General features: G+C 36.3%; 3 protein-coding genes across 10 annotated transcripts; all 3 read right to left on the reverse strand.

The window, feature by feature from the left end:
* Positions 1–1,424: 1,424 nt before the first annotated feature.
* LOC18587384 (BTB/POZ domain-containing protein At1g01640-like) lies at positions 1,425–5,772 on the reverse strand. 2 transcript variants are annotated; one of them, XM_018129440.2, is made up of 6 exons: positions 5,569–5,772; positions 5,271–5,315; positions 4,547–4,625; positions 3,845–3,878; positions 2,756–2,929; positions 1,425–2,679 (listed from the first exon to the last, which is right to left on the reverse strand). In XM_018129440.2, exons 1-6 carry the CDS (start codon positions 5,735–5,737, stop codon positions 2,230–2,232), a joined length of 951 nt encoding a protein of 316 aa, XP_017984929.2. In that variant the 5' UTR covers positions 5,738–5,772; the 3' UTR covers positions 1,425–2,229. The 2 variants fall into 2 exon arrangements, with proteins under 2 accessions (XP_017984929.2, XP_088658754.1); XM_088802628.1 differs by lacking the exon at positions 5,271–5,315 and having other exon boundaries at positions 1,426–2,679.
* A 1,378-nt stretch (positions 5,773–7,150) lies between these two features.
* On the reverse strand, positions 7,151–9,686 carry LOC18587385 (BTB/POZ domain-containing protein At3g56230-like). 4 transcript variants are annotated; one of them, XM_007011136.3, is made up of 4 exons: positions 9,516–9,686; positions 9,186–9,405; positions 7,965–8,141; positions 7,151–7,878 (listed from the first exon to the last, which is right to left on the reverse strand). In XM_007011136.3, exons 1-4 carry the CDS (start codon positions 9,542–9,544, stop codon positions 7,417–7,419), a joined length of 888 nt encoding a protein of 295 aa, XP_007011198.3. In that variant the 5' UTR covers positions 9,545–9,686; the 3' UTR covers positions 7,151–7,416. The 4 variants fall into 4 exon arrangements, with proteins under 4 accessions (XP_007011198.3, XP_007011197.3, XP_088658889.1 ...); XM_007011135.3 differs by having other exon boundaries at positions 7,965–8,147; XM_088802763.1 differs by lacking the exon at positions 9,516–9,686 and having other exon boundaries at positions 9,191–9,389.
* A 235-nt stretch (positions 9,687–9,921) lies between these two features.
* LOC18587386 (putative disease resistance RPP13-like protein 1) lies at positions 9,922–16,040 on the reverse strand. Of its 4 annotated transcripts, none has more exons than XM_018129152.2 (3): positions 11,089–16,040; positions 10,926–10,978; positions 9,922–10,009 (listed from the first exon to the last, which is right to left on the reverse strand). In XM_018129152.2, exons 1-2 carry the CDS (start codon positions 15,895–15,897, stop codon positions 10,967–10,969), a joined length of 4,821 nt encoding a protein of 1,606 aa, XP_017984641.2. In that variant the 5' UTR covers positions 15,898–16,040; the 3' UTR covers positions 9,922–10,009; positions 10,926–10,966. The 4 variants fall into 4 exon arrangements, with proteins under 4 accessions (XP_017984641.2, XP_007011200.3, XP_088658888.1 ...); XM_007011138.3 differs by lacking the exon at positions 9,922–10,009 and adding an exon at positions 10,315–10,588; XM_088802762.1 differs by lacking the exon at positions 9,922–10,009 and adding an exon at positions 10,315–10,712.
* Between the last annotated feature and the right edge of the window lie 2,204 nt (positions 16,041–18,244).

Genomic DNA, 18,244 nt, shown 5'->3' on the forward strand with positions numbered 1-18,244 from the left:
TCTGCATTTTCCAAACCGTAGGTTCACAGTCCTCTTTACTTTTATTTATTCGGGGGCCCTCTTGTTATTGTAAATTAAATTAAATATTTTGGCTTACTGTATTTCAGTATGTATAAATTTATTTAGCTTTTACGTTATAAAAATTATTCACGTATAACTTTATAAATATTGTTTTATAAGAAAATAGAATATTTCCCTTAATATTTCTTTTATTTTCTTATTATATTCAAATAATCGTAATTTCATTTTAAATGAAGATTTTAGACTTTTAAACTCATTTTGAATATGAATTATGTGTTTTTTACTTGTATATTACGTTTTAGCCAGTTTCGAAATTTTTGAAAAAAAATGACCAAAATACCCCTGTGTGGCGAAAATTTTATTTTGATTGTTTTTGATCTAAAATAATATATATTCTCTAAAAACTCGATATTTAACAATGATTGCTCACAGGAAAGGAAAGAAACTGATATGTAAGCCTTGCGGGGTTCCGGTTGGCATTCCGGATAATTAGTGTCAATCGGGGACGTCGCGGCGATTGTCATGGGCTTGAGGGAGGTTCCGGGTCGTGACAATAAGTCTATGTTTGTAATTTTTAAAAGTAAATAAGGACATTTTAGTCCAAAATATTTTAGACTCTATTTCTATGGATGTGGAATAGTTAATATTATGGAGAGATGATATGTAACTATTCTAAGATTTTGTAAGGTTTTGAGAAATAGTCATTCTTCCTCCAAAAAGCAACCAAATAACAAGGGAGAATTTTTTAAGAAATAGAGACCATTCCCCCACCCAAACATGCCGTGTCCAATTATCCACACTAATCTTTCAAAACTTAAAAAGAAGTTCTTAAGTTGTCCCTTTATTGTAAAAACCATCAGTTTTTGGATTAGAATAAGTACTCTTTATGCCATCAAAACCCAAGAATTATATTAATTTTCCATGGAAGATAAAGTATTTACATAAACTTGCTCATGTAGATGCCAAGTAGTCTCCCTTATTACATAAATTTGTTTAAAGAGAATAAAGATAATGTTGGGATGTTCTTTTTTCACACCATTGAATACCAACAGATGGAGAGCAGATCATGTAATTGCCTTTGTGCAAATTCCCTATCATCAGGGCTGAGATGTCTTAGGTTCATAGCAAGCTGAGAGGAGTCCACAGCAGCCCAAGGCCCTCCAGCTGAATATGAAATTAAATTTGACAGTCAATTTAGGATGCAGAAAGTATAAATTAAAGGCTTGTGAGGAAAATTGAAGAAAGGTTAGACTTACAACATATTCATGAAGCCTCCTTCCCCTTTCTTTGTTGTCCTTGGACAACATTTTGTCTTCCTTTCTCCTGTTGGAAACTAATCTTTCCATCATATAATCCAACACAAAAAGCCAAAGAAATCAAACAAAAAGTAAAATCAAGACAGACCTGATGAGTTGTACCCAGGCTTGTCCTCCTGAGACTTGTGTTCTTTCTGGCATACTGCATCCCATTCGGCCATGAGAGCTATTTAGGTTCCGCTCAAAATCTTTGTGGTTAAGGAATGATTTCTTTCTTGGTTTCACTTTTCATGTCCATTTATAAGCAAGCTAATGGATGAAGGGAATATAAAGGTGGGGGCTTACTTTAACTTTTAATCTCTTAATTATTAATCCAAACTTGGTCATGGAATAAGATTCTTAGGCAATTCTCCATTAAAGGGAAACAGCTAATAATGGCAGTACAACCAGTGTCAACATCGAAGCAAAAAAAAATTACATATCATCCATATAATATTAATTTGGTTTAGATTCCTGGCAAAAGAAGAGGAGAAAGAAGATAAGAAGTGAACAAACGTGAAACATGAATGTTCTTCATTTACATTAAAAGTTAATATGCCAGGTTGCTAAATCAGCACTGTTGAGGTGGTGAGAGTCAGACAACTGACATCAGCAAATTGGCGCAACATTCTATCTCAAATCTGATATGAATATGAGCAATATCTAATTATGTACATACACACATACATACATACGGTATGAAAGCAAAACAAAGCACAATATTATGATCTGTTCACACAGGGACTAGTTGTAGTGATTCATTCAAAGGACAAATTTGTTCTAAAAAGTCATATTTACAATGATCTTTACATATTAACTAACCATTGGTTGCATTGCATCAGCATCCCAAATTTTTTTACTCCTAAAACCCCATTTCTTCCATCATTGGTATAGTCAAATTCAACTAGCTAACTCAGTTCCTTTTCGCATCAACAAACGCCCTTGTAATCTGCATGCAAAGAGGCGGGTTACTGGAAGCGAACACTTCATACTTTGTCGTGGAAACTATATCCTTCATGTTTCTGATAATGAAGTACAAAGTAGTTTCCTTCAGTGTCTTGTTTGACTGAGCATCTGCAATCTCTAAAATGTCAATAGCATTCGATGCAATCAAGGAATTCAGCATGTAACGCTCACAGGACTCTTGTAAGTATGGAATCTCATACTTATCAGCTGCAACATATAGAGAGTAAACATGCTTCTCCAACTTATCTAAGGGCAAGTTCCCAGTATAAAGAAACTCTAGGAGAGACTCAAGCTCTTCGTTGTTTAACTCAGACAGAGTGACGGTATCAGTATCACTTGGTGGAGCCTTGCAGCCATCTGAGTCCAGCATATTCTTAAAGATTTCAGATCTTGCAGCCTACACAATAGGTAAATGTGTGAGTGTAATCAATGCTTAAACAGAAACAAATACAAACATAGCTAAGGAGTGTTACCAGTAAAGCTTTGTGTGCAGGTATGCAGGGCCCATTGTTAGGCTTAAGCTGTATATCAGTGTGGGTTTGTTCTTTGAATGCCACAACAAATCCGCTTAAGAAACTTATTTTCTTTTTCAAATCATCCTCTGTATCCTTTAAGCAAGACATTGCTTTGTTGACATTTGCATGTGGCTGGGGATAGCACATGGAAAGACACAGACTTCAATATCCAGCAATTTAGAGAATACTCTTATAAATACTTCCCCCACCCCGATTCAGAAAAAAGGAACCACCTCAGGCAGATTGATTCTTTTTCTTCTTTCAGGAGCTAAGATATCCTCAATTCAGTTGCCACATATACGACGTGGCCAAAAAGAGGTTGAGATTACACATCAGCATACCCCAAAAAAAGAGCTATTTTAGCAGAATTTCAAATTTATAAAGGAGTTTTTGAATGATATAATTTTTCAATCAATGTTTAAAGATACAAAAACAAGAAAACTATGAGAAAAATAACTTTTAGCTGGGCATTTGAAAAATAAGTGCCTTCACAACAGGAAGTGTAACTTTTATTTTGTCCCACAAGGTTTAAACTTTATGAAGTAACTTCATCAACCGTAAACTGCTTAGTAGAGGTGGAGAAATGAATCCGAACCCAAAAACCCGCCCAAAAAACCTTGAACTCCAACCTGACCAAACTTGACTTCACCAGAGAGTCAAAGACGTAACCTTAAAAATTCAAATCCAAGACCAATGTGATCCAAAACCATAATACCCTAAACTTAACACTAAAAATGCAAAATTTAATAATCAGTTTCCTTCTAACTCAAACTAAACCCAGTCCAATCCCGAAACGATCCAAATCGGAAGCAACATGAACCTGTCATCCGAATCCAAAATGACTTGACCAAACCTGCCCGTTTGGCACTCTATTGCTTATTTTCAACTTGCTAGCTGCTGGTTTGTTAAAAGAAATTAACTAGCCCCTGACTATATAGCATGATTACTATAATTGCCAATATAGGTAGAAGCAGGTTGAAACAAGATTAACAACGACAGAAATGAGAAGGTTATTATGTCACAAAAATTTTCAGAAAACATAATTACCTCGTTCTTTGAAGTAGGGGCAGTTGAATTTGTCCTGATACAAGCAGAGAAATAAAAAGGACATGAGACCGAACTCAAGGAGGATGTTATACAGTTAGTGCAAATATTTTGCACACTTTTATGTAAGCTATAAAGCGCACAGGATAGCAGCTGAGATATAGCTCCCAGCTTATAAATTATCAAAGTTATGAAACACAGACCATTTTAATTAATGCTTGAAAGCAATACAATCGTCTCCCCCAACAAACTCCACCACCAAAAAGGCACCCTCTACAACAGAGTTTTAGCCCTCTCCATAGTGCCACTAACGAGTCATATCCAAATAACTTCAGTTTTTCATTTTCCTTTTCCCGATGACGAAATTTGCATTAGCCAATGTCAAAGCGGGAAACCCCACAAAGTCTGCTACAATACAGCAGAACAAAGAAAACAAATGACAAACCTAAAAGCAACAATAAACTTACCAGCTTGTAAGAATTATATAAAATAAATATTGTGTCAAGCGATGAAAATGAGGAGGCAGAAGATGGGTTTTGTAAATAAGAAACTCATGATAACTATGGATTCATTGACAAAAAAATCGCAGAAACAAAGGCATCAGAGTTTAGCATTCACATAAAATTGGGAAAGGGCGATTTTAAACCCAGCAAAGAGTTCTAAAATGCACTATAAAGTTAGCAACAAGAAGGAACCTATAAGTACCTCCTACTGGGTAATCTTTGGGGAGTAGCGGCACTGACACTTGAAGTTGCCGAAGCAGCATTACTTGAAGCATGGTTACCTACAACACAGACAGCATTAGCTAGAAACAATCCTACATCATTAACGCTTTTGTTATTCCCTATTTGCTAAACACTTTTCAGTAACCAAAACTAAACCTTTAAGCTTCATTAATCTATTTTCTATATTTTTTTTCACTTTAAATGGGCTTCTGGTTAATATCCTAAAATCCAGATGCGTGACGCGACTATTGTAAATGGGTTTTTGATTAATAACAGGCAAAATTTTGAAAAGAGACACCATACGAGACACTAAATAGAGACAAAAGATTTCCGTTCAGAATAAAGAATCTATCTATCTCAGATTTTTTTATAAAAACAAAGCCCTATTTAATTAAAGCTTTTCAAATGTATTGTCAAAATTAAAACATTTTACTTTCTAAGAAAGGCTGAAACTTAACTTCCCACTTTTAGTTTCGAAAAAAATACTTTTTTTGGAAATCCCCTTGTTGTAGAAGTCAAGACAAACAAACACCTACTCATTTTAACCACATGTTACAACGCAATAACCATCTTACTTACATTATGAAGCAAATTTTGAATAATTAAAAGGAAAGTAATAAGAATCCTTTTCTCAAAATGAAGCTAACCCATAGTTTTTTTTTTTTTTTTTTAAGAAAAACAAAGTGAGAGAGAAAACTATGAACCTGTACTTACACCAAAGAGGGAAGAACCGCTTGAAGCATGGTTACCTACAACGCAGACAAGAGACAGCAGCATTATCTAGAAATAATTCTACATCATTAGCACCTTTGTCATTCCCTATATGCTAAACACTTTTCAGTAACTAAAAGCCAAATCATTTAAGCTTCTTGCTTTTTTTTTCCAATTTAAGTGGGTTTTTGGTTAATCCCATAAAATCTAGACCCGTGATGCAACTACTTTAAATGGGTTTTGATCAATAGCATACAATCTAGACTAAACACATGACATAAAGTTATGAACCTGAATTTACACCGACAGGAGAGAAACCGAAGGTGGAAGGACCGGTGTTGGCAGGAGGTGAAGCAAATGAACCGAACGGAGACGAGAAGCCCGAGGCAGAGGTGGTACCGCTGCTTGAGAATGCTCCGAAATGAATAGATGAAGGTCTTTCGAAATGAAAACCCGACATTGTTCTTCTCTGTTTCCGATCGTCTTGGAACTAGAAGAGACAGCACTCGTTGCCGTAGACGAGGGGCTCCTTATAAACAGGAAGGTTTCGGGTTTGAAAGCGGACCGACCCGGTTCAGCCAATGTCAAGTGCTCACGTGCTTCCCACGTGTATGGCAACTTTTCATTCTTTATAGGAAAAAGTTAGAAAATGGGGAGAAAAAAGTGAATGAATAATTGAATTAGCAAAGCTGATTTATAAGGTTAAAGTTGAAATTTTCACCTTAAGTATATATTTTAATTTTTTTAATATGAAATTTTGGTATTTTCTCTCTTTTTTATACTCCTCTGTTTGGGTTTTTTATCTCTCTTTGATTTTTACGAAAATTAAAATAAAAATTTTGATTTGGTGTATTTCATATTAAAATTTAAAATTTTTTTTACAATATAAATGTTCAATTTTTTTAATATAAAAAGTTTAAAAAATTATGAAAATAAATTTGATATATGGAAAAAGTAAGAGAATTATATAAAAGAAAAATGACATCATTCCGAAATATCTCAAAAAAAAAAAAAGATGGAGTAAAAAAAAGAATGACAAGTATTACAATAACGTATTGTAATTTTTTAAGTTTAATAGTGTATGAATTCAAAAAAAAAAAGAAATTGAAAAGGGAACTTTAAATGTTGATAAATGTGTAAAGAATTGCTTTATTGAAAAGATTAAAGCCCTGCACTAGTACTTGTTTGCATTTTTTCCATTTAAAAAAGGTGATAACTTATTAGAGGGTATGTCTAGGAAAAAAACGAAAAATAAAAAAAATTCATAAAGAAAAGTAAAGTATTAAAGTATCAAAGCCAAAGGCCATGTGGTGAGTGGAGGCCACTTTATCAAAAGGAGAGGACTCTCTTGGCTTTGTGAATATGAGAAAAGGAGCTTTTGAAAATGGAAATTTATGTTAATAATACATTCTCATAGGCACTTAATATATGAATTCATTGATAGTTTATAATTGCAATAAATATGCTGATATTTGATGATATAAGGGTCGGACCAGAGTAAGGGTTCATTTCTTCTATGGGTAAACAACTAATGCAATGAGGACATTGCATAATTGTGTAATTAGGTAAAGTAAAATGTTACGAATTTTATATTATTAAGAGATGAGATAAGTCTTTATAATTAAGCACTTTCTTTGATCTAACAAACATGTCTTTTGAGTTGAAAATATAAATTAGTAATCTTTAATAACTGCTTAAAATAAACTACTTCCTTTGTCTCTAAATTTTTATTTTTTTTTATTTTCATGGATATTAAGATAAAAAAATAATTTTGATGTATTTTATATTAAATTTTGGATTTTTTTAATAATATAGATGGAAAATGAGTATTGAGTACTTAAATAAGGAAAAAATAGATGAAAATAAGTAGGAATTAGTCTCTAAATCATGGAATTTTATATAATTTAAACCCATAATATGTTTTTTTTACATTAATGCAAAGTAGTATACATTCCTCACCCTATTTGTTGGATGAGCTTCAGCAAGGTATTTTAATGGAATTATGATTTGTTATAACAAATCATAAATTTTTATTGCTTTTGCATCTTTCCATGTAAAAATGTCTCTATACATTCTTGGTGGTTTCCCCTTAATTGTGTTTTTTCTTTTGCCTGAACATATCATCAAATGGCAATGGTATCAAACCCCATTTATTCTTTTGCTTTTGGAATCCATTAAAAATGCCCTGGTAATCTGCACACCAAGGTGAGGGTTCTTGGGTGCAAAAACCTCATACTTGGCTGAGAAAACTACATCCTCCATGTTTCTAACAATGAAGTTCAATGCAGTTTCCTTTAATGTCTTGTTTGAACAAACATCTGAGATCTCTAGGATCTCAAGAACATTGGAGGCATTCAAGGAACTCAACAGGAACCTCTCACAGAACTCCTGCAAGTATGGGATCTCATACTTGTCTGCTGCAACAAACAATGAATAGACATGCTTCTCTAGCTTGTCAAAGGGCAGGTTCCCACTGTAAAGAAACTCCAAGAGAGACTCCAGCTCTTCAGTGTTCAACTCTGGGAGAGTAATGGTATCACTTGGTGGAGCCTTGCAGCCATCTGAGTCTAACATGTTCCTGAAGATCTCTGATCTTGCTGCCTGTAGATTCATTAAATGAATAATTGATTTCAGTTTACAGGAAAGAGAATAAAAGCATAAGGCCTGGGAGGTTGGTAGAGAATTACTAGTAAAGCTCTGTGTGCCGGTATGCAAGGTCCATGGTTGCCAGGCTTGAGCTGAATGTCAGTGTGAATTTGATCTCTGAAAGCCACAACAAGCCCACTCAAGAAGCTTATTTTCTTATTCAGATCATCTTCTATATCCTTCATGCTTGCTATCCATTTGGTAAGATTTGCAAGTGGCTGTGGCTAACACAAGGAAGAACACCTACTTTAGCCTACATTCTGGAATGTGGAACAATATTGACTTTTACTACCAAGACAATTTCTTCAAGAGGAAACAACAATGGTAGATGAATTGGAATCTGTTTCTGTACATTTCAATATTTCCCTGAAATTTTTAATCATAGATATCCTACAATGAATGAAACTGGGTTTGGACCAGTGCATCACTTTCAGTGGGCTTAGCCGCCACAAGAATAGAAAGGGGACATAGCTGTAGCTTTGTTTCTATTGTGGCCCAGGCTCAATTTAAACTGGGCTGTGTGTACCAGGACAGGAGCTGCTTTATAAAGATTAAAACAAAAACTTTGGTTTTCATGCATTTTATATTCTAATTTAAATTTTTTTTATAACATATATGTTTTATGTCTTTTAGTATTAAAAAGTACAAAAAGAATTATAAAAAATAAATTCATAATATAAAAAAGTAAAAGTTTCGGGTGTCTGAAAAAAAAAAACCCGTATATTTTGAAACATTCCGAAAAGGAAAGATGGATAAAGAAGAAAAAAATGAAGTGAGTAGAATTCAAAATTAAAATTTTTGGAAAAGAAAAAATGGGTCAACCTTGTTCAAACTCAACCATCTTTTGTATTATAATATAGCTTTGTCAATGGCCATGAAAAGTAAATTTGTAATATAGAATAAATAAGAATATTAGGTCTTGAAAGGTATATTATAACAATCTTATGTATTATAATAATGGACATGAGAGGTGTTGTGATTCAAGGTCTGAACTTCGAAGGAATTACACCATAAATCAAGAGCAAAATGATGTGCTAAACAAAAATTCTGTTGCTTTCATATCCAATAAATAAATCTAATGCCAGTCATGAACGTAGCTAGCCATCATATTCCATGCTGTAATCAACCCAATGTAGCCAGGCATCATATTGATACAAACAGATAATTCAACAGGAAAACATGAAGTTATTGGTTCTGAAAATGATTGACTGCAGGCCACCCGAAAAAAGGCAAGAAGAAAAACATGAAAAAGCAGAGCTTGCCTTACACGAATTTTGTGAAGATGAAACAGGGACATTACTGGCTTTATCGCTTCCTTTACCATCATTTTGATCAAGCTTGTTCATCAAGGTGATTACATTCCTTGCTCCTTCATAGCATGCTCCACAGATGGTATTCCTTGGGGGCCTCAGAATGAACGGCATCGAACTGCAGATAGAACAATCCATTTCTTGCCTTGATTTCCTCGACTTTCTGCAGAAACTAAGATGGAAGAACAGAGAGTAGGAGGATGAATATTGAGGAAGGTGAATGGTATTTCTTGTTCTGAACTCAAATTAAATAATTGTAATAATGATGGAAGTTTGTTAAACCTTATTCTATTCATGATGATGGCCTGCATGTTTTAATCCAAATGAAATGACCAATTCATCCTTCAAAAGATGCTCTGCGTACATATGTACAAGGATTATGAGGGGTAGAAGAGACAATGGACGAAGGTATCCCAAAAGCAAAGTAGAAGAATGTTGTTGTCAGTCAAGGAAAGATGGAAGTTGGTTGGACAATGTGTTTTGAGTGAGTTTCAAAGAAGCCCTGGAAGGGCTTAAACAATGGAGGGAGGGAGGGAATGGGTTTGATTAGAAAAATGAAAATCAGAAAGTTAGGAAGAAGAAAAAGACTTTCCAACTTCACAACAGCCAGGATGTGCAAGGCTAGCACCTCCAACCTTTAACCACTTTCCTAACATTTCCAAAATATTAATTGGCTTTCCTAGGCCAGCCTGCCTGGCCAGCTCCTGCCTCCTCTCCTGGTCCCATCTTTGCATGATTAACAGTATATCATTCCATGTCTTTGCATGAACAAACTGCTGAAATTTGCAACAGATGAATCATTGACAAAAATTGCAACTTCAAGAACATATGATAAGCTAAACAAACACGAAACAGTAAGTGTTGCTTCTAAATCAAAGTTTAGAAATCCAGACTCGGAGAAGATTGAGCTGAGAAAAAATTTATTTGACTGGGAATTAGAGCAGTGGAACCACTTAAGCCAGGCTTTGGAGGATTTTCATCTCGGAATGGTTTTGGAAGACAAAGTAGTATGGAAAGGCTCATCGAATCCAATTGAAGCAAACAAATTTTAAGTGATACATCAAACTGATAGAAACACACATCAGAAATATATATTCTATGTATTTATACACCGTAAGAGTGATTTATTTCAGATGTCACTCAAAGATACAAAATTTCATACTTGATACCAGCAGTAGCTAGTCACTGTACAAAGGAACACAGCTGCAAAAGACAAATACAAGGGGGAAAATTTAAAGCCCTTAAATCCCCTAAAGCAAAAGTAACAGATGGGTAAGCAGAGAAACGCAGCATTGATACTAAGCAAGTCTAGCACCAAACCACAAACAATCTGCTTTCCAATTCTGCTCCCAACTCTGCACATGTTGATACATTTTGTTAACAATCTTTAAAAGCCTCCAGACACCTTGACTTAAAGGAGCTAGTGACAGAGAGCACAAGGAGATGGCACTCCCTAACCTGTGTCAACTGCCAAACCACCTAAAAATGAAATGAATGAAAAATATTTTGGGCATAAACAAATTTTTAATATTGAATGATTTGTATTAATTCATCTTTTTCATTGCACATTATAAGCCTGAAAAAAGGTGGAAAATTTTATGCAGAATCTTGGTAAATGTTAGATGAAAGAAGTGTGTTAATCACTGATAGATGAAAGAAACTAAAGCTGACTAAAAATCTAAGATTACAAACCTGTAGAAGTGTGCTCGGTTTGATATCGACAAGCAATTGTATTAATCACTGACCTGAAAATGAAGACAATATCAGGCTTCAAGAAACAGATTAACAAAGTATTGTTCACTGTATTTCACATACATATTAAAGAAATCTTCTAGAGTTGTTCGTGAGATTTTACCTCATCAAGATGGATGGATGGAACACGAGCTATCTTAAACCACTCCCTTCCTTTCCTATTTTGAAGCTTCGGATTCAGCAGAGAACAGTCTGTGATACTTAGAGAATACAAGGAGGAAGGCAGCCCGTGTTCTGGCAAGGAATCAAGCTTGTCACAGCAATTTATTTCAAGTGTTTGAAGAGAGGTGAGTTTTTGAAGCCCCTCTCTGTCCAGGAACTTAAGATCCGCAAGCCTGCTGATGCGTAGAGAGTTAAGATTTGTTGGCAGCAACCCCTCCTCTGGAAATGACTCCAACTCATGGCATCCACCTTCAATCTCAAAATGACTTAGAGAATGAAGATTTTCTAACTTCCACCCTTTTTGGGGGGTGATTTTGTCACAAAAAGAGATGCAAAGTATGATTAGACTGGATGGCAAGCCTTCCACGGGAAATGACTCCAGTGCTGGACATTTGTTTATATACAGTGACTGAAGAGATTTGATGCTTTGCATCCCTGGCAGTGACTTGAGACTCCCGCAATTGAAGAAAACCAGTGATGTCAGGTTTGGAGCTTGAAATTCCTCTTCAAGAAAGGACCTCAATTTAGGACAATCTTTGATTTCCAAGGAATCAAGTGAAGTAAGTTCATTCTGCAATCCCTTCTCAATTGAGAGATGCTCCAGATTTCTGCAGTCCCACAGACTAAGAGATTTAAGTTTTGGGAAGTAATTCAACGGAAAAATTTTGAGAGAATCACAGCTACTCCCTAAACATAAATCTTCTAGCCCTACATCTTGGTTCATCACTTTGTTTGGTTGCGGAAATTTTAACTTTTGGCAGTTATGGACATAGAGTGTTTTTAGTGAAGGGGACTGGGGAAAGGACTGGAGGGAAATACAATCAATGATATATAAATGCTGAAGCGAAGATCTCCCCAATATTTCTTTAGGTAGCTTATCCGAAGCATATCCCTCAATTCTGAGGCTGTGCAAGTCAGTTGGCAGTTCCATTAACTGCTGATTTCCATCTTCACTTGGTGAAGGTGTTGGCTGATTATGATCTTGCTCTTGATGAATCAGACTTGGCGAGAACTCTGGTGTAATTTCACCATCACTTTTTGAAGGCTCTTCCAACTTTCTAGACGGCTCTGGATACTCCTGCACTGCTTTCTCCTTTGCTGGATTTTTGTTGTTTCTACTCTCTTCCAACTGTAGTTCATTGTCTGGAATCTCAGTCATACTTGAAGAGAACTGTGATGCAATTTCTCCATCACTTTTCGATAGTGTCTTATCTTGAGTTTTCTTCTGCACCTTGTAACAGTTGTCTAACTTCAGTATACAACGCTCGGAAGTCTGTGGAAGTGAAGCCTCAAGCTGTTCACATTCACAGATCTCCAGTTTTACCAAAGTTGGAAGCCTCTTTGGTATATCCCCTTTCAATAGTGGACAGTTTATAAGGTAAAACTCTTCTAGGCAGGGAAATTCTTCGCCATCTACTTCAAGTAGTGTCCATTCTTCCCATTGTGACATTTCCCCAAATTTTAAAGTCTTAAGAGACTGAAAAGGTTTCCGACAAGTTAAATCTATCCTACAAAATTCAGGGCCAATGCTTCTTACTCCTCCAATCCTTTGAATTATGAAATTTTCAAGAAATGGCAGCTGCCCAAATGGTGGCAATGACGAGCAATTATTGTAGTCACTGATACATAGAAATCTTATTGTGGAAAGTGCAGAAACTTCCGACCAGCGCACTGCCCTCTCCTTTGCTAGATTTTCGTTATTTCTACTCCATTCCAACTGTAGTTCATTGCCTGGAACCTTAGTCATCCTTGAAGAGAACTCTGATGCAATTTCACCATCAATTTTTGACAGTGTCTTATCTTGAGTAGTCTTCTCCGACTCTAGTTCGTCAAGATATGGCATAGCTTTCAAATTCGCTTCTGATGCATCAGAAGCAGAAGATACATCCTGAAATTTTGACTTGGACAATGATCCACGAAGATCTAGAGGTTCCCTCAGTTTTTTATTGCTACTCGAGGGGGAAGAAAACTGCTGATTTCGATCTTCACTTGATGAAGGTGCTGTCTGATTATCATTACTTATCTTCTCCACCTTGTCACAGTTGTCTAACTTCGGTACACAACATTCTGAAGTCTGTGGAAGTGAAGCCTCGAGCTGTTCACAATTACAAATCTCCAGTTTTACCAAAGTTGGAAGGCTCTTTGGTAAATCCCTTTTCAATAGTGAACAGTTTATAACACAAAACTCTTCCAGCCAGGGAAATTCTTGGCCATCCACTTCAAGTAGTATCCATTCTTCCCATTGTGACATTTCCACAAATTTTAAAGTCTTAAGAGACTGAAAAGGTTTACAACCAGCTACATCTACCCCATAGAATTCATGGCCAATGCTCTTTATTCTTCCAATCCTCTCAATAATGAGATGTTCAAGCGATGACAGCCGCCCAAGTGGAGGCAATGACTTGCAGTTAATACAGTCGCTGAGATGTAAAGAAATTATCTTCGAGAACGAAGAATCTCCCAACCACCTTGGAAACTCTTTACCACCATAAAATCGAATTGAAAGCTTTTTCAACTCCACAGAAGGCTTTAGCTTCTCTAGCACCTTTTTCTGATCTGTTGCTGGATCTTCATTGTTACAGCTCCATTCCAACTCTAGGTCATCAAGATATCGCATAGCTTTCAAATTGGCTGCCGATGCATCAGAAGGAGAAGATACATTCTGCAACCCTGAAACAGACAGCGATCCATGGAGATATGGAAGTGCCCCCAGTTCTTTAATGCTAGACCCACCATGGCCCACAATAAAATTAGTCAAACTCTGAAGGCTTGTTAATCTGCTCATTTTTTCTGGCATCTGCTTCAAGCCAGCTCCCTTAATGCTGAGCTTTCGCAAGTTAACCAGCTTGACTATGCCTTGGGGTAGCATGAGAAGAGAATAGCAGTTTGTCAATATCAATGTTTGTAGAAAGTAGAGAATACACAAGTATTCAGGCAAACTTGTTAATGCACTGTGAGAGACATCTAGGTAATGTAGATATTTCAATTTTCCTATTGAAGGGGGCAATTCAGCATGTTGAAAATGAGGTAAGGATAGGACTCGTAATCTTTGTAGTCCTGGAAAAATGGCCTCCAGTGCTGTGGGACTTAATTGACAAGATCGACAATCAATCAAATAGAAGGTCCTTAAGCTCTTCATTTCAAGAATGACACGTAATTGATAATGGCATAGCAATGATAGATGGCGAATCCTTTTAGCTACTGCTGATCGGATTATTGTGTAAGGTTCCCATCTGAGACAAACTCCTCGAGATACAGCCTTAGCTAAATCATGCATATAATGATGAATTTTAAAATGTGAGTTGTCGACTGGTATAAAGAATGACCTCTTCAGTAAACCGTCAACGCATTCAGCACCTACCATTTCCATTGATGGGCCACTAGACTTTTGTAGAAAGCCTTCCGCCATCCACAAGAGAACCAGTTCTTCCTTGTCAAACTCATGATCTCTGGGAAACAACGAGCAATAAGCAAAACAGCGCTTTAGCAGTGCAGGAAGGTGATAATAGCTCAACAGGAGAATTGATGAGATTGAATCATGGTTATTAGCTTTTTGCAGGTCCTCCAGGACATGGCACCACTCTTCACGGGTCTTTTTGAAACGCAAGAGCCCTCCAATTACATTTACACACAAAGGTATTCCGCGGCAGCTCTCCATAATTTTCCTGCCAATATCCTCTAGCGTTATAACCTCACGTCTATCCCTCCCCGCATATGCGGACTTTGCCAACATGTACCAGCAAAAATCCTCTGTCAATGGATTTAGATGATAAAGAGTGGAACAGCCCATAACAAATGCCACTTCTTCCTTGGGTGTAGTAACAATGATCTTGCTTCCCCTTGCACCAGAATTGAGAGAAGTTCGTAGGGCGTACCATACATTATTATTCAAATACTGAACATCGTCTAACACAAGTAGAAATCTTTTCCCATCTAAGCTTGCACTTAATTTATCTAGGAGCTCAAGTGACATGAGATCCTCAATACTGCACAAAGTGGTGGCCTCAAGAATTGTCCTGGTGATTTTATAAAGGTCAAAGGCCATGGGAACAGCTACCCATGCTTTTAGTTCGAAATGCGCACTCACTTTTTCATCGTTGTATACGAGCTGCGCAAGGGTGGTCTTACCCAACCCACCCTTGTCAACTAAGGCAATCCCATCAAGATTTTCATCCCCTTGAAGTAAAAAGCGGAGGATGTTAATCCTGTCTTCTTCTCTGCCATAGATTGCGGCTTCATCTAGCAAAGAAATAGCAGGCAAGCTGTCCGATAATTGCAATTCATCATGCGCTTCTCGTTTCCTGATGCCGTATTCATTCATTGCTTTAGCAATGGCATCAGTAGTTTCCACAAGGTTTCTGATATTCCATCTTGGCCTCCTATCTTGTGATAAAACTAAATTCTTGATAGAAGCACGGACGTCCCTTAGTTCCAGGGATTCGAGGTTCCGAGCTTTAGCTTCCACTTTGAGTCTTGCGACTTCAAATAAAATATCATCCACAAAATCCTCTGCGTTGAAGACAGCATATAGCAGTTGGTGAAGCCAATCATACATGCCGTGACTGTTGCGCCGTGGCCCCACTGCGTCGTGAATCACATCGCTAATACTCGCCAGTGACGATTTCAAGCGTTTCAAAAGTGAAGCAAATGTTGTATCTTCTATGATGGCAGCTAATGGTAGAACAGAGTGGATCTTGTCTAACAGCAACGCAATGGAACCCGGCAAACCATCAAAACGCAGAGCAACCATTTCAAACTCAAGGCAACGGCAAGAAAGAGGTTGCTTTTGGTTGATCTAATGGGATTTCGGAGGAACACAAACGGCAACAAAAGGACTTGGGACTTTTCGCTTGCTTAAACAATTGAGCCAAGGAGGAATCTCGATTAGGTGTAATGGAAATTACGAGTTAGTGTATGGCAGAAAAAATAATTGATTTTGGATGTAATTACTTATTGTATTCTCCTTTAAGCGTTATACTAATATGGTAATTTTTTTTAGGAAATATAATTTTATTCTCTAGTCATACAAGTGAAGCAAACTCCCCACATATCACTCCACAGTATCGATGTAACTTCATATGGAGAACTATCATACAATTGGAAATCAACCTTTAACCCAAACCTTTTGTTAGCCATGAGGTTAGCTAGTTGATTACCTTCCCAATAAATGTGATTTACTGAGACTTCCTATTGTGGATGTAACATTTCTCTAATTGCTCGTATTAGATCCAAATTAGCACAAGGATGATTAAAGAAGAAGTAACAGCTTGCACTACCATTTATTATCAACTTGTAATTTAATCATATGAAAATCTAACTCTCGAACATTTGATTCATTGGTTGATGCATGATCTTCTTGCCTAAAAAGTAAGGTTTGAATCCCCTCTCTTTTAATTTAAAAAAAAAAAACCATAGGAAAACCTTTCTCCCAAGCTAATTAGAGCCAATGGTTGATGCCTCATAATTTTGCATGATAAATAGTGCACACAGCCAACTTGCAAGCAAGCCTCCAAGCCATATGGCATCTGGTCCTCTAAGAACTCCACCAGCAGCAACTTTATGAATCGAACCACGGAAAGCTCCATTTGAATTAATTGCAATCCAACCCAATGGTGGCATTAACCAACCCAATAAAACCTCATCCTTTTTATTGAGGTTTCCTCCAAGTACTGACGGTATAGCCATGGCATCCTTTATTGCACAAACCATGTTTTTCACTATATTCAAAATGACTCCTAGCTAGTAGTAAGCGACCTACAAAAGTTGTAAGATTTCTCCACTTCCACAATTGCCAACAAGCAACACCAAACATAGTTCTTCGGGGTACTCCATGATTAGACATCATAGATAAAATAACTGTTGTGAAAATTACAGAATAATCTTTAAAAAGTTACTCAAGATCGTACCCAATCAATAGAATAAATAAAGAAAGAAATTAAGCACACCTACAAAAACACAAGAATTTATGTGGTGTAGTCTTTTGATGACTTACGTCCGCTAGCACAGCAATAGAGAACCTTATCCCATGTACACTCAAATCACTCTCTTTAAATTTAGGTATTTACTATTCTGTAACCTCATAGAGTCCTTTTATAAAGCCAAATACAATAATCTTATCCTAATACAATTAGGATATGTTATCTTAATATAGCTAGATTTAAAGACTTGCTTAACAAGGTATACAAGTTTAACTAGAATTAAACTATCCTAGTCAAAACACAATTCAAGACTATCATAACAAGTCTCCACCTTAGGCTTGAATTCACTAAGCTCCACTTTACGAACCAATCTTTATCGACATTGCCAATGCCCTAAAAAGGCCTCAAGCACTACGAACACCAATCAAGTCCAAACAATGCTTGAACTTTATCTTAGAAACTAACTTAGTCACCATATCTGTTGGATTTTCAACTGTAGCTATTCTCTTCACTATAATCTCACGTCTAGAAACAATTTCTCAAACAAAGTTACATTTGACTTGGATGTGTTTGGTTTTCTCATGAAACATCTGATTTTTAGTCAAGTGTATGACACTTTGACTATCATAAAACACAATTACATATGCTTGTCCAAAACCAAGATCACTAACTAATCCTTGAAGCCATAAAGCCTCTTTCACTACCTCGATCACAGCCATATATTCAACTTCAGTTGTATACAAAGCAATAGTTGATAGAAAAACTGCTTTCTAACTGATTACAGACCCTAAGAGAGTAAACACATACCTTGTTTGAGATCTTCTACTATCAAAATCACCAACAAAATCTGAATTGGAGAAGCCAACCACATTGCAACTAATGTTTGCACTTCCTTCACACATTGAGCTAACATCAATAGTACCTTTCAATGGTTTTACAAGCTCCCATGTTTAATCCTAGTGTAGAGACTCAATCTTTTTAGAAGACTTTGCACATGTAATTGCCTCACGATAAAAGTAAGACTCATCAATCTCTACTTTTATAAATAAAACATAAAAATCAAAATCATCATTGATACAAGTAATGCTTCGTTGTTGTATATGAGATAACAATTCTTGTACTTATTGCGATTCATTTTGGATTTTACTACTATCCCACACTATCACAAGAGCATTGATT

Source organism: Theobroma cacao, chromosome 10 (assembly GCF_053813885.1).
Source record: "Theobroma cacao isolate CCN51 chromosome 10, ASM5381388v1, whole genome shotgun sequence".
NCBI classification, from domain to species: Eukaryota; Viridiplantae; Streptophyta; class Magnoliopsida; order Malvales; family Malvaceae; genus Theobroma; species Theobroma cacao.

Bases quoted from the DNA above. Each gene is read 5' to 3' on its own strand.
- LOC18587384 (XM_018129440.2), bottom strand. From the start codon at position 5,737: ATGTCGGGTTTTCATTTCGAAAGACCTTCATCTATTCATTTCGGAGCA. The intron at 5,316-5,568 runs GTTCATAACTTT...TCTGCGTTGTAG, and splicing joins TCCTGTCGGTGTAAATTCAG to GTAACCATGCTTCAAGCGGT. The intron at 2,930-3,844 runs GTAATTATGTTT...TGCTATCCCCAG, and splicing joins CCCCTACTTCAAAGAACGAG to CCACATGCAAATGTCAACAA.
- LOC18587386 (XM_018129152.2), bottom strand. From the start codon at position 15,897: ATGGTTGCTCTGCGTTTTGATGGTTTGCCGGGTTCCATTGCGTTGCTG.
- LOC18587385 (XM_007011135.3), bottom strand. From the start codon at position 9,544: ATGCAGGCCATCATCATGAATAGAATAAG. The intron at 8,148-9,185 runs GCAAGCTCTGCT...TCCTTGTGTTAG, and splicing joins CTTCACAAAATTCGTGTAAG to CCACAGCCACTTGCAAATCT. The intron at 7,879-7,964 runs GTAATTCTCTAC...ATGAATCTACAG, and splicing joins CGGCACACAGAGCTTTACTA to GCAGCAAGATCAGAGATCTT.